General features: G+C 41.3%; 1 protein-coding gene across 6 annotated transcripts in view; it reads right to left on the bottom strand.

The window, feature by feature from the left end:
• Positions 1–1327: 1327 nt before the first annotated feature.
• The window catches only part of dazap1 (DAZ associated protein 1), a 34819-nt gene continuing 20493 nt past the window's right edge, over positions 1328–15653 (bottom strand). For 3 of the 6 annotated variants that reach the window (XM_080735532.1, XM_080735533.1, XM_080735537.1), the window contains exons 9-12: positions 15452–15484; positions 13968–14207; positions 10860–11051; positions 1328–2320 (exon numbers count right to left, since the gene is read on the bottom strand). In XM_080735532.1, coding sequence (XP_080591658.1) covers positions 2145–2320; positions 10860–11051; positions 13968–14207; positions 15452–15484 — 641 coding nt within the window. In that variant the 3' untranslated portion in view covers positions 1328–2144. The remainder of the gene's footprint in view (positions 2321–10859; positions 11052–13967; positions 14208–15451; positions 15485–15653) is intronic. The other 3 variants (XM_080735534.1, XM_080735535.1, XM_080735536.1) reach the window with 3 other exon arrangements.

The following is a 15653-nucleotide window of genomic DNA, read 5'->3' as shown; positions in this document are numbered from 1 at the left end:
TTTAGGGGTCCCTTTGTTTTTTGTTTCCTACATTTTATTTTGTAATTATTATTATTTCAAAACATTTAAAAAAAAAAAACATTCCCCAAAAAGCAATTTTTTTCACGAATTAAAAATGAATTAAATTATTTGAATCATTCCCCAGTTCAATCCCGGGCTCCCCCAGAGTTTAATAATGTCAAATTAGAGTCTTTGAGCAAGACTGAATCTCTATTGCTCACCGGTCAGCAGGTTGGTGCCTTGCATGGTTTCCTCCGCCATCTGTGCATGAATGTGTGTGTGAATGGGTGAATGTAATGCACATGCATCTCTGTAAAACGCCTTGGATAAAGGCGCTATATAAATGCACCATTTACTATTTATTGGACAAAACAAAAGTTATATAGTGCTGCTTTAATTGTCATTAAGTAACAAATAAACCCATTCTTGATTACAGAAAACTCTAAACTATAACATATTGCTGCAATGAGTGCTACCGTAAATTATATAGAATCTATTTTACATTTATTGTAGCAAAGAAAATATCACGTTCTTCCCTTTCAGTATCCCTAAACCAGTGCCTATCTATCCATTCCATTCATGTTATCTGTTATTGAGTGAAGAAACAGAAACAAACAATATATTAATACGTTTCTATTCACGTCAGATGACTTCCGGCCCACTTCCGTTCTGTCAACCCTCTGGAACAGCTTCATAAGCATCCTCTCTATTATGTCAACCATGTTTCATCTGACATCAAACTCACCTTTCAATTTTAAAGTAACTAAATTCGGAGCATAATCTTTATCTTCTTACACTACTCGCATCCCTAGAACCCTCGCATCCCTATTCTGGGGAACATTAACCGAAAATAGCAGATCTACTAGCTCACAACGCGTTGCAGAGCTTATAGATCGGCTATTTTCAGCGAAGAGGTTTGGTGTACAGGGAAAAAAGAGAAGCCCAAGTAGTTGTTAAATGTCTGAAAATACTAAAGATGAATCCAGTATGTAGTGGGTGTCCCTGCTTCATCTCGCTCTCTCGGCCTGGCCTGAAAAAAACATTGAAGACCCCTGATATAGAGAATTTAATGTTAGATTTGTGTACTGTTTGCTGATGTCAGTATGCGAGAGATTAAATTACCGTACTTTGATTGTTGCATGTTTGTGCAATGACCCAGAGTTGTGATGTAAGGAATGGAAGGGTATGGTTTGTATGCTGTTACCTCTGGCAGTTAGTAAGTACTCAAAGAGAAAGCTAAGAAAAATAAACAAACAAGCACACAACAAACACCAATAAAAAGTGCCATATCTTTAAAACATTTAATTTGAAATAAGTTCTCCTTTCTTTTTGCATAAGTGCAAAATGCACCCAAACAGCCACCTGAGGGAAGTCTAAATCTTTAAATAAAAAACAAGCAAAGTGTACATTTATAGTACAAAATTCTCTTTTTAAAAAATTGCACAGTTTGTGTATAATATATATATATATTCATATTTTCCATTTTAAACAAACTTTAAAATAAAGGCTCAGAAAGTAAACATAATCCACCAAATGAAAAATAAAAACCTTTTTTCCCTAGAATTTAAAGCTGAGGAAACGTTAGACACCCTGTTTTCAACTCTGTGTCCACCATAAATATACATATTTATATTTATATGTAAGTCTCTTTACATAATTCTCTGTGCTAGTGTTTGTCCAGACAATCAAAATTATTGCAAAGTAGTAAAGTTCTACTATAAAACATGGGGGGAGAGGAGGAGAAATAAAAGCTTCCTTCGCCTCAGCGCTCCATAAATAAATGCAGAAGAAAATCTGTTCTTTTATGCTTTTTTTTTTTTTTTCTCTTTTTTTTTTCTCCGTAACAGAAGTTAGTTTGAATCCCTGGTTTCACAAAAAGGTTTGTGTTTTTCCATTTCACAAATTTGTGTGTGCATTAAATATTCCAAAAACAACAATCAATCCAGAGCTCCAGTTTTTCTTTTTTTTCCCCCTATTCCTTTTAAGCACTAAGAACACACATTAAATTTCTGTTCTCTCCCTCTCTCTCTCTCTCGCTCTCTCTTTTCTTTTCTGAACGCTGTGCGCATGTCTTGTCAGCATGTCTTGTCATTTGTCAATGTTGTTTTTGGAGGGAGGAGGTTGAGGTGTTGGGGGGGGGGGGGTCAGCGTCGATATGGGTGGAAGCCCTGTACGTTGTGATTCTGCCCTCGGCCGAACGCGTTGGCGGCGTTCTGCGGGGGACCCGCGGCCTGTTGTGCTGTCGGCGCCCCGTACGCTGCCGTCTGCTGGTTCGGGTCTGCGAAGGTGTGGGTAAAACCACTCAGGTCCTGACCGTAACCTTTGAGGCAAGGGTGAACATTGGATGGTAGAAAGGCAAGTGGAAGAGGGTGAAAGGGACATATAGATTAGGGGAAGCGGGGATAGGGAGGTGCAGATTAAGGGAAGCGGGGATAGGGAAGGGAGGAAGGAGGGAGAGATAGGTGGGAGGAGAGTAGATGTGAGGGCTTCCCATCGTCAGAAACGTCAAGACAACATATTAAGGACAATACTTACTGGTCTATGAAGAAATGTGTTCACACAGGATAAGATACATTTATTTATACTTCCAAGCCTTGATGTGAAGATTGAAATATTGTATTCCTTTGCATAAGCCCTTTTGAATTGACATTTTGACTAAAAATTAGGAAGCAAAACCCAGTAAAGTCGAAATGTAAAGGTGTTTTAAATGTAATTCAAGAATATTTGATGCATTGTAACAGCCATTTCAAATCAATAGAAGTTTTGATCCAAAGGGCTTCATAAAAGGAAAACAATGTGGAGATTGTCTTGATTGAACAATTCTAACAAGCACATAAAAGTTCTCATTTAAACACTAGATGGCACCAATTCCCTGCAAACTGAGACAGGGAGCAAGCATGACAACCAGGAGAGGGGGAAAAAAACTTTCTCATCCATAGGTCAACTGGCCCAGTGTGGATCCCAATTACAATGTTCAAATTCTGCAGCCGCAGTCATTATTTTACCAGACAAACAGCTTTGTATGAATACAAAAGGAAACCCAGCTGATGGAATGCCAAAGTGGCTTGAGAAGAGACAAACTAACTTGCCTCTGTCAAAAGACTAATGGATGGCATTCAATTCCCACCCTGGTGACATCCAGTGCCAACAAAACTTAGGAATTCAAATATTTTAAAGGAAATATAGTGGAGTAAAGAAAGTAATGAGAAAGTTAAACGATAAGACAAAAGAAAAAAATAAAGAAGTAATAGCCCTAGATATGAACATTTCTCGTGGGGTACTCAAAGAAGCACTCCAAGAATGGGAAAGAAATAAGGAAAGCATAACAAGAATTCAGAACACAGGAACGTTCCCAGCAGGAACACAGAAGAGGAATCTTTTCATAATAATAGGAATAATAACTGGGAAATTTACTGGCATTGAGTTGTCCATTATTTCTTCCTCTGACTCTGACCCCTTTGGCTACAATGTGGAAGACAGTTTATGGAGAAAACAAAAACAAAAAAACAATGAGTGAATGGGCTGCCAACGCACAGAGACAACTGAACCGTCTAAACATGTTCCTGACAATTAGATCATCCTTTTATTACCAGCGAAGCAATGTGGAGGGCCGTAGAGTAGACGGTCGAGGTCATGGTTTGTCTTTGTACAGTAAAACCAACAGCCATCGAGGGAATCGAGATGCTTGGAGTTCGAGAATGCCAATCAAGACTTATACATTATGAATAGTCTTCCATATACCTACTGTATTATATATACAGCAGTCCTATAGATTTGAATCCAAACCATCTCATGACCTTCAAACAACTCGCAGCTGTGTTTTATTATACCCAGAGTACACACAGCACCTTGTATGTACATGCAAAATGTACATGCAAAATACATAACACAAAAGCACAACGGAAAACCACAGGAAAACGCAAAAGAACCACGTTGCAGCTATTATATATGTAAATATATAAACATATAACTCTACAGCACTAGAATAGATGCTATTTTTTTGTGGTTGGAGTAGACAACTGACCATATTCACACAGCGTCCATTTTGCTCTCACGTCGCCCGCCCACCCACCCCAAAAGTGTGACGTCAAGAGCAAAATGGCTGCCGCGTGAATATGGCCACACAGCAGTGGGAAACTCTAACTCGGTGGGGTAGAGTTTCTCGCCTGGAGTGTGACGTTAACGTCAAGAGCAAAATGGCCGCTTGTGTGAATATGGTCAATGCTGGCACCTACCTGCACTATATCCACCCTGCTCATCCTGACCATAACTGTGAGAAGGACGCGTTGGTCCGTAGGCAGAAGGGTCCTGAGGGTAGTTACCCAAGCCTAGCAGGGAGACGAGGAGACCAGGTTGGCTGAACCCAAGATACTGCAGCTGAGAGCTGACCCCCCACTTCTTAACCACTTAAACCCTATATATACCGACCAGGGCTCTAAACCAAATCCTCTCCTTTCCCCCCCGTCCCATCCTGACTACACCAAATCTCTTAGGCGAAAAAAGCTTGCAGATAGGCAATTTCTGCCAAATGTTCGTCGCCCATCAGAATAGAGACGCTAGGGTTCAAGTGGTTAAAACCAAGGATTAGTTTATACTTCGCCACATAACCCTTGTTAGTGTCTCTCAGCGAAAATGTGACTCGGGTCAGGTAATTTTTTTGTTGTTGTTGAGCGAAAGGGTCATGCGCCAAAATATAAGTGACCTACTTTATAATTTTAATTTTGCATTCAGATCTTATTTCCTTGGCCTGTTCTATGTATGCTGAAGACACAACTGTTTATACTTAATTTGTAAGGTTTGCGTGGGTGAAATCGCTCCGGATTCACATGCCGACAATAGCGCTATCTAGAAGCTCATGGCGCGGCGATGTGCTTGAGCTTGTAGATTGTCCTATTTTCGGCACGCGAAAACCGTCATGCGACAAAGTATAAAACCAGGCTTTAGGCTTTCATCTGGAGGGCTGGACGTCCAAACCAATAGCGTGCGAATGCGTTGCTATTGCTAAAGCCCTCTCTCCCTCCCCACCCCACCACCCAGCCTTCTCCGTTCCCCTTGGGCTGCCTATGCTGCTGCTGCTTACTGGCACTAGGAGGCTGGAAACAGGCAGCGGACACTCGATGCAAAGAGCAGGATGGAACAGAAGCACAAAGCATGGCACACTGAACACAATGGACACCTCTATTATCACAGCACACGCAGGGGGAGTCACACCTGGTGCGGTTAATGAGCCAGCGAGACAACAGAGGATTGTGTGGTGCAAGGTCATCTCCCCCTTCTCCCTTCCCCTCTAGTGGCCCATGCACCACCAGCCACTACCACCACCACCACCACCCAGCTACTGTTTCCGATACCGATACCAGTATCGGAAAAGCTGCCAATAATTGCTTTAAACGCTGGTATCGGCGAGTATGCCAGTCTATGACCATTACAATACCACGTGATTTATCGCATGGTGATATGTCATTTACAGTAATATTTTGAATACTTCAGTTGATGTTGCACCGTTGCACGACTGTTTTATACTCTTACTGTACCATTTTACATTATTATTTTTGCTAACTCATAGCTGCACTTTAACCACTATGAATGGGATTTTGATTTATACATAGATCAGTGGTTCTCAAACCTTTTAAGGACCCCCATACCTCTGGGTGATACAAATGGAACCAAGAGAACCAATGTCCTTGACTTGTTTAAATTACACTCTGGTATCGGATTGGTACTTGGTATCTCCAATAGGCAAGTCATCGGGAAGAAAATGTTGTTATCGGTACATCTCTAACAGCTACGCCAGCCTTCACCAGACACAAGCGGTGCCATGTTCCTCGGTTGAAATTCTCCCATTTATTGATGTTTTCGTTTTAGGCTATTTTTGTCACCCCAGGGAGTCATATTTCCCCCACGAAATGTGACGCCTCGGGATGAGAATGTGTTGATTTTCTTTGTGTTGCCATTGCTTCTTTCTTACCCTGGATTCACACCAGCAGCTGCGAGCTGAAATAGTTTGAAGTGCGGACATTTGCAAAATATGCAATAGATTGGGCGTGTCTGAGGTTATGAGTGACAGTCTCATAAATAAGTTAGTTGTGCTCCTCCTGGTGATCTGAGAGGTTCAGAGCAGCAGCTGCAGCCGGCTGGAGAGCACACAGACTGGCAGGAGAATTGCACACACTTGATGCTCATCTCTGATAGCTTGTTTGTAAAGGATTTATACATTTTAGGTAAGTAATAGGCCATGCAGTTCAAAGTTGAGTTGCTGACTCTCTTCCCCCCAGAGACACTGCTGGTGTGAATTGAGGGTTAGGCGATAGAGATAAAGTAAATGAAAAGGGTTGACATGCAAAACAGCCCACGATAGGACTACTGGAGGATGGTCCTCCTAGCCCATGTTGTCATGACCAGACACAAATGTGTTATGTGCAGAGACTGCTTAAGCAGCAGGGGGCGCTGTAACATCCTCCATTCATTCAGCAGCTCTAAATTGGCTCTCACGTGGGTACTACAGGCTGCTTGCTGGGGGATTGGAGGGTGTGCTAGTATATTTAAAAGGCGTGAAGCAGCTGGACTTGAGGTTGTTCTTTCTTCTTTCTTTTTAAGGGCAATTCAAGCGTAACATGATACAATTTAATGAAAAAAAAAAACCCTTCATGGTCTTCATGGTTACACCAAGAAGAAAACACACACCAACACAAAATGTCATCATTTCACTTTTGTGAAGTTTGTTCAGAGAGAACAGTGTTTCTCAAACATTTACATTTCAAGGACTCCCCTTAACTCTGACAGTCTACAAATGGAACCAAATGAACCCGTCATTTGTATGCTGTTCGAGTTACAGACTTGTATGGGTCAATTAATTAGATAGAACATTCTCAATGCTCAGGCGGCACCATTTCAAGCCAAACTGGTCCACTACATAAATATTTCTACACAGGATCCCCCACCCCATTCAGGTGTGTGTGTTTTTTTCTTTACTTCACGCAGACACAAACCACACAGGTGTGTGTGATGGATTGAATACTGCTTCTGGATGCTGCTGACTCAGCCAGTGCAGACAAACGACTTCAACATGTTGTTTGGAAAGGTTTCAGTAAGTTTCCTTCTATATTTATCTTCAACTTAGCCACCCCCATCCCTCTTTAATTATCTAATTATGCCCTATTTCAACTCTAGAGTGGTTAATTAGAGTTTGAGTTGGGAGAAGATGGAAGATTTGTGAGCTGGGGCTTCTATACAGCAGCTGAATACCTTGTTCGGAAAGGTGTTTGTAAAAACTCTCTCTCTAAGTAAAAAAAAATGCAAAGTCTAGCTGTTTAGAAAGTGCAGCGACCAATAGGACCATTTCCTTTTGTTTTTTCTGATAAACCATGGAGGCAGCCGTGTTTGGTGGTGAAACAACTAACAGATAAGGTGCTAATCTGAATGGGTCAACCCTGGCTTCTATTCACCACTCACATGATACCGTTGACTGCTGAATAGTTGGCTGTATTCAAGTCTTCTGTCTGCCTACAGTAGTACGCTGGGTTTAGGGCTGTCACGATATGACATTTTACATGACGATTAATTGTCACTCAAATAATTGGCGATTAACGATTTAATTGTGTATTTGTCGTTGATAATTACATTTCTGTTTGGCTTTTAGGCTTTGAAGTTGCATATGGTAGATATGACACATAACCTAAATATACAAATACATTACTGACATATTTGACAACTTACTACTTAAAAAATAACATTGATAGTGGAAATAGCCGATCTACAAGCTCACAACGCGTCGCGATGCGACGCGTTGTGAGCTTGTAGATCTGCTATTTCCACTATTTCTGAAATTTTTCAACATTCACGATTATGACGATCATGACAAAATAATTGCGATAATGTCAAATAATCACGATTAGACGATTATGTAATAATTGTGACAGCCCTAGCTGGGTTATTTGAGTTGACCTCTTCCATTTTGGTCAAAAATACATTAATTTATATGCCTAATTTATTATCTGAGCGCATTGCTGTTAGCTTGAAGATCGGGTTTCCTGTTTTTGCCTCTGCACTAAATATCTGTACCAAAATAGCAAGTTGTGAGCTTGTAGATCGGCTATTTTTGTCAATTGTTCACCCCCAGAAAAGGGTCGCTAGGGTTCATTGTGGTTACACAGATCTCTTTAAAGTTTTGAACAGCCATCAAAGGCTCATCAAAGTTTGGATTGGATTATTTACCACCTCTGAAAGTCAGACTGGCTTGACTTTCTGGTGTTCCTGTACTAAGAAGTAGTCTTTGACCATGGGCTTCCATCCCAGATAAACAAATTATCATCTATCTAGATTCTAGGCCTACCACAGATCCTAAAAAGACTGTACTAAAGGTCAACAACCAAGCTAATTCCAGCAGCGAGAAAGGAAAAAAGTAGACCCTCTTATCCAAAACGAATTACAACGAGGTTACGGTTCATTGTCTTGAGGACACGTCCGTTGTGGGGCAACTGAAACTGTGACCTGCCTGTTCTGTTCTAGGCCAATCTCTCTAAGGCTTGGTGGGGGAGTTACACTTTGAAACTCATCCATCAAGCAGCTGATAGCCATTGAGTTAGCCTCCAGCGCAAACAATCTCTAGACACAGTCAATTCATATTGACAACAGTTATTGCACTGGACTGTAACTATTAACCACTTAAAACCCGGCCTCTAGACAAAGTAAACTGGGCCTGAGTTCGGCTCTATACTTGGATCACTTTTATCTGTCTACAGCACACTAAATTTCTTCACCGGAAAAAAATGCTAATCCACAAGCTCACAACTCATCGCACTGTGATGTGTTGTGAGCTTGTAGATCAGCTATTATAACTCATTTACTGTCTATGACAAGTATGACGAGCTATATAAATGTGTCCGTTCCGCCTATGACGAGTATGACGAGCTGTCAATATGCTGTAATCACACAATTAAAGTATGATCGCCCATCCGCCATAATTGTTTCTCTATGGAGAGGCACTATTCACAAAAAACGTATCAGGATGTTCCCAGACCGGAAACAGGGGGCAGGACAACAACAACCCCCTGTATCTCAGAACGCATTCACTTCCTCGTTACGCTGCACACACGAGGCATACAGACGCTGTCACTATGGATAATGGAGGGCTGTTGTTTTGTGTTGTTTACCATGGCTGGATCGTAGAGCGAACGCGATCCGTGACCCGTCGCACACGATGTGCACGCACGTTAAAGGTAAGCAAAATCCCGGTGGTGTGGAACATTAGAAGGGTTTCAAAATCGCAGTCAATGAGTTAATGCCCCCCCCCCCCCCCCCCCCTCGAATATGGATGCTGCTGGTGTTCAAGTGGTTAATGGTATGCACATCCAGAGAAGAGGGGCCAAATGTCACACTTCACAGCCAAGCGTCTAACGTTGATGACGTCACATCCATGCAGGCCCTTTCTTCCTCCCAGGCAACGGGAGGAAGCTATTGACAGAACGCTTGACAGCACGGACACGGCCAGCTCCACAGATAAGTCCTTATTGGCACAACATTGTCAGACTGCCAACACCACAGCAACTACGCCAACAAGTCCTCAGTGAGGGGGCACGAGCCAGAGGAAGTGTTTCTTTTTTTGTTTTTTTGAATGCCGCAAGCTTTCAAAAGATTTGGATGCAAATTTCTGTTTTTAAAATTGTATCATTTTTTTTTCTTTTTTCTTTTCTATTGGTTTGCTTCTAGCTATTGTACTAGCTATCTTTGGACATTACTCTTAATATTTGACTCAAATAACCCTTGAATCGTCAGTCTTCAGTGCAGGGAAGTGGTCTCAAACTCATCTCAAATAAAAAATAAAATAAACAACAGCACAACACCACAACAACAGCAACAACAACCACCACCACCACACCGGTAACATTGCAAGGCAGGATGATCTAATTCAACCCTATAACCATTAGCAATCCACAGCCTCACTGTCTCCCAGGCTGGTACACGGTGAGACAGTGAACCTGATGGCACAGGGGCTGCTGTAGAGACTCCTCTCTGGACAGTGTGCTGGGAGGGTCCTTCCAATAGCATCTTCATCACGCGCCAGCCAAAGGGGTTCATGTACTGCTTTGTACAGTAGGTATATTTGCAACAAGCATGTATATGGATGTGTAGCAGGTTAAAAGCTAAAATGGCAACAAGAGCAAGCTGCTGCTCGTCTGAGGGTCGTACGTAATGCACTGGAACCAGCTGTACTGTGGCACCCAATAAAAGGTCCGGCGAGATATCATAATACAAGCTTCAAGGTGTGAATAAGGTTGTGTGTCCACTGGGAACCGTTCCTCTAGGACTAGTTGGCTTCGTTTCAGGCCTTGCATATTATTCCAACAGTGCTAAGAGCTTTGCGTGGCTTTAGGGCTGAGAGTGACCGAGCATTATCCACCTTATCCGCCTTATATACTATCAAAACAATCTACAAGCTCAAGAGGTATCACTTTGTGAGCTTGTAGTTCTGCTATTTCTTGATGTTTTTTTTCTTCATCTATAATAGCATGGCCAAAATAGGGACACCAGTTGGTTAAAATAATAATGTTTACATCAACTTGCTTCAAACACTTGCTTATAATAGTAGACACTATCGACCAAGAGACTATTTAGCACAAGTAGTTGATGAATTGAATTCATAGACTTTTTGTGTTATCCATTTAGCTCAAATGTCTGATTTTACCTTGTGCTGTTGTTTACATTTCTGTCTAATAAAGTATTCAATCAATCAATCAATCAATCAATCAATCAATGAATAGATATTTTCACGGGTTACCCAATGGACACAGAGGCTTAAGAGTATAAAGTGAGAAAATGAGGGGTGCAGACATTGTGCATAATGGTTCTTTTTTACTTACCATACTGGCTATAGGGGAAGTCAGGCTGCCCAGTGGGGGCTTTGCTTAAGTCCTGAGTAGGTGTGGTTGCGGGTGCAAAACCCAGGGGTGCTGCTCCTGGAGTGGTGGGTGGGGGAGGGACTCCCGCCTGGGCGTACTGGTCACCCTGGGGTGTACCAAAACTGTAACCTGAACCAGAGCCAGTGAAGACGGCTGTTAAAAGAATATACTGACTGTTATTCATTTGCTTAGTTACTCCTTGTACTTCATTACAATTCTAGGGAGAGACACAGGTATAGTCGTTAGGTCTGTTTATATCATGCTGTGGTGGCCCCAAAGGGCCACGATGGAAACATAGCCTCCAGGCTTTAAGCCAAGGTGTATGTGTGCACCAGCTGTTTCTCAAATGCTTTGATCATGTCAAGGAAGGATCCCCAAATTGAAATGTATTTGGCCGCGGACTCCCATCTGAAATGGAGCCAGGGACTCCAAAAAGAGATTCGATAATTTTTTTCAAATATAAAAATAGCCAAGGTATAAAATATGCATAACGTGGTTAACATAATTGTGATACTGCATTAACACATTTAGCTGGGGACCCCCTGGAACCCAAATGACCCCTGGTCCGTGGGCCCCACTTTGAGAACCAATGGTAGACACATACTTTTGATGCATTGTACACTCACACATTTGTAATCAATATTTCAATCAATCAATCATTACACACCAGGGGTGTTTTTTTGTGTGATTCATCTGCCCAAATATATTATTTCATGAGTACATTTACACTGAATATTACGTGGCCGTAAAGCAACATATATTACTTAACTTGGAAGTTTCTGTACCATGAATAAAAGGAATCAACCTGTAGAATGAGGCATCAACTACATGAATATTTCGCTAAATATTCGCTGGCGAGTGTTTCACATTTTGGAATTGTTTATTCATCACGCCCCCTAGTGTGTAAAGACCTTTCAACTGACAGTAGATATTAAAACCCAACATTTACCAGTTAATTAACATTTAAATGTCACCAAATAACTACAGCCAGACCGATGTATCACTTTGGCCGATATATATCTGCCATTATTTGACAGTTCTGATAACATTGTTACTGGCAGAACTTAAGCAGCCGATGTGTTCCGATTTTTAACCACTTTCAACCTGACATCCTTATTTGGGTTCAGAATTTCAAATTTTTCAAATTGATTAGAAAAATCTGATTTATTTTGTGTGAAAACATCAGAAGTTGGTGGTGGCCAATGACTACCTAAAACCGTGATCGGTATTGGACCGAAAAATCCGAGCATTGGTCGGACTCTACACATACTGTAACTGGTTCATAGAACAAAACTACAGTGAATGCTGTTCCTGTAGTTGCTCAGGTTAGACACATACTGTACACCAGTCATAGTCAAAATTCATATCATATCTGACCCTGATAAAAAGCCTCTGAAGCCACTATGCTACAATATTAATGTACTTTCCTGCTATGCAAGGACAACTAGCACGCTCTGTATCTAATGTTACATTTAAGACGTGTGTCTTCAAGGAGCTTATCATATGTTTTTGTTAAAAGTTTTTGATTGAAACCCTTGTTTATTCTCGAAAAGAGCATTGAGGTTTACCCTCATTTGCAATGCCGTCGAGATTACACACACAAAAATCATAAATTATATTTATATATGACATACAGATAAAAAAGAAATACACAGAAAGAACAAAATAAGTCAAAAACCTATAGTAAGTAAAAAACTGATACATAGTGATGTAGGGAGATTTAAGATACAGGTTATTAAATTGTCCATAGGATATCGGGTCATTAATGATTTTGCGCGAGTTGGCGATTGTTCCATGAAACTGGTGCATCATACAAAGCATGATTTTCCCAGTTCAGAATGAACATGTGGAACCTTGAAGGAGTAGTTCTTCCAAAACATTACTTATTATCAATTACACCCCCATGAAGCTTGTTTTTTGTCGTATTCCTGAGCCAATAATGTGATGACCGGGTCATCGGTCAATAGGAGATTCAGTAGGACTCTTCAGAGTTGAATTGACATTTTCGGTGTAATAACTATCAACAAGGTAGAAGCACTGAGTAAGCATCTGAGCTACCCTGCCTCCTCCACCCACACACAAGTAATTAAACTATATAATAAATAAATAAACTGATGTGGTAGTGCGTAGTGGAGGGGTCTTGATCAATCACAGAGTTTATTTTTTGAGATAATGAGCTGCCTTTTTATTCAATATTCATCATCCCTCTTATTACCAGTGGTAGAAAGTAACTTGAGTAAAAATGTACTCAAGAATTGTACTTAAGCACACTTTTTAGATATTTGAGTATTTAGGTATAAAGTAGTATTTCCATTTGTTCTACTCCACTACATCTCAGAGACAAATATTGTACTTTTCACTCCACTACAGTTATTTGAAAACTTTACAAGTTACTTTGTACATTTAGATTATTATTACATAAAATGCATGAACCATTTCAGCGCTATACTTTGGCTATTTGAAAATAGCCAATCTACAAGCTCACAACACGTCGCAATGCGACGTGGTGTGAGTTTGTAGATCTGCTATTTCTCTAGAGACCGTTGTCATCTAGACCAGTGGTTCTCAACCTGTGGGTCGGGACCCCCAGGGGGGTCCCCAAACTATTTAGGGGGGTCCCCAGATGATTAGCTTAATGTGCAACATTGTTTTCTCATTCAACAGTAAACAAACCAACATAAAGTTTAAGTGTATAGACTAGAGAGGGTTTATGCACATTTCTAAAGTGGCAATTTAAGGACTTTTTAATACCTCTAAAATGACAAATTAAACATTGGCCAAAGTGTCAAATATTAAGAGGCAAAAAATTGTGAAAATAGCCGATCTACATGCTCACAATGCCTCGTGCTGTAAGGCGTTGTGAGCATGTACTGTAGATCTCCTATTTTCACAATAGAACCGTGTTATACAAATTGTAATGCCTCAACTCTTAGTGCTCGTCAGGCTGGGGGGTCCCCAGTTAAAATATGATTCTTTTGGGGGTCGCGGCCTGAAAAAGGTTGAAGACCCCTCGTCTAAACGGTGCCTGAGTAATGTGTGAATGAATTAATGCGTGAGCAGCATACTGACCGAACTGAGGTGTTGTGCTGTATCCCTGCGTGGGGTAGCCCTGAGGTGCTGCGAAGCCCCCAGCCGGGGCGGTGGTCACCAGGAATGCGTTAAACGGAGACTGAGGCTGGGCAGGGGTCCCTCGGCCTGCCGTTAAAGGTGGTCCGTACCCGCCTGGAGGAAACACACAGACAGGGGTGTCGCACCACATTCTGGGCCCTGGGTACAAGGATTCACTTCGTGGGCCCCAACATGAATGTTCTTCATAGGGAGAGGGGGTTTAACCCATTATTATGCATTATTTTGTGCTTTAACTATTGAAAAATAGCAGGGACCACCCAGAAGTAACATTTCAGTTACAAATGTCTGCTTAAAATACATATATATAAAGATTTGCACACATTTTCACGATTTTCAAAAATAGCAGATCTACAAGCTTGCAGCGCGGCAACGAGTGCCGCTCTGTGAGCTTGTATATTATCTTAGCTAAAGTATAAGATAATTAAGGCCCCTCCATCTTTGGCCCTAGTAACTCGGTCCCACTTTTCCCCCCCTTGTGACGCCCCTGCACACAGAGTGGAGAAAAAAATCATCATCACGGAGGTAAATATTCGAGGTCTGTTGTTGCTGTGCTCATTATTGAATGGCTGATAACTGGCTGGAGGCTGCATGTATGTAAACACAAAGCAGGCTGTTCAGGCATATTCACCCTTATGGGTTCATTACGCCCTCAGAGTTACAACATTAATAAATTAGAGTTGAATTGAAATGATTTCAAACTCATTTTCAACATTTCTTGTGGATATTTCCAGGTGATTTATGCTATGAACAACACCGTAGAAATGTTACATGTTGCAACTTTAACAATACTGAATGATAAACATCAGCTAATGAGTTTTGTTGCGAGATGCTCAGCGGAACTCATAAATTATTAGACCAACCACATACAATCCGTTTGATTAGATTGCCTATAATAATACACAATTTTGAGTTCATAGTAATGGGTTCAACATCTTAAAATGAACCCCGGATGGTAAGGTAAATTCATTCAGATGCACACAATACAATATTGTTCCTTTTATCACTGGGTTTGTGCACATATTTTCTTGGGCAAGTGCAGGACATTTTAGCAAAGCTACCAGGGGTTCAGTTGGAGGTAATGATATGAAACCTAGCCGAACCGCAGCGTAGGGAGGGGTAGGAATCATTTCGGGGCTGCCATCTGTCCCAAGCAGCCAGTTATCAGTGACCTCAGCCATTGCAAATTCAAACTGATAACACGACTTGCTTAACTGACAATACCCTCGTTTGGCCATCGCCGATACAGAACACAGAGGCAGTGACACAAGACCTTTCAGATAAGTGAACAACACATGACAAAAGACATCGATTTTGCACCCCATTCAGGCGCGCTACCCAGTCGAGTTACACAAGACATGCAACTTAGTGAAGATTATAAAAAGGGTCCTTTGGGACGTTTAACAAGCACAGTGTACAGTACCTACCTATCGGTTGGCCTGTAGTGGACACCCAGACTCCTTGTGAAGGAAGATGAGACAAGAAAAGGGAAAGTAAAGGTTAAACTGAGAAAAAAACAAGCTACATACAAGACAAGGTGGTCCCTTATTCAGTTTGGACATTTACAAAGTCACTGACCCAGATGTTAAAACAGAGTGTAGTAAATGTAACCACATTAACCCTGGTGTC

This window comes from Nannobrachium achirus (genome assembly GCF_963921795.1).
Source record: "Nannobrachium achirus genome assembly, chromosome: 1".
Lineage (NCBI taxonomy): Eukaryota > Metazoa > Chordata > Actinopteri > Myctophiformes > Myctophidae > Nannobrachium > Nannobrachium achirus.
This window is presented reverse-complemented; position numbering and strand designations above follow the sequence as displayed.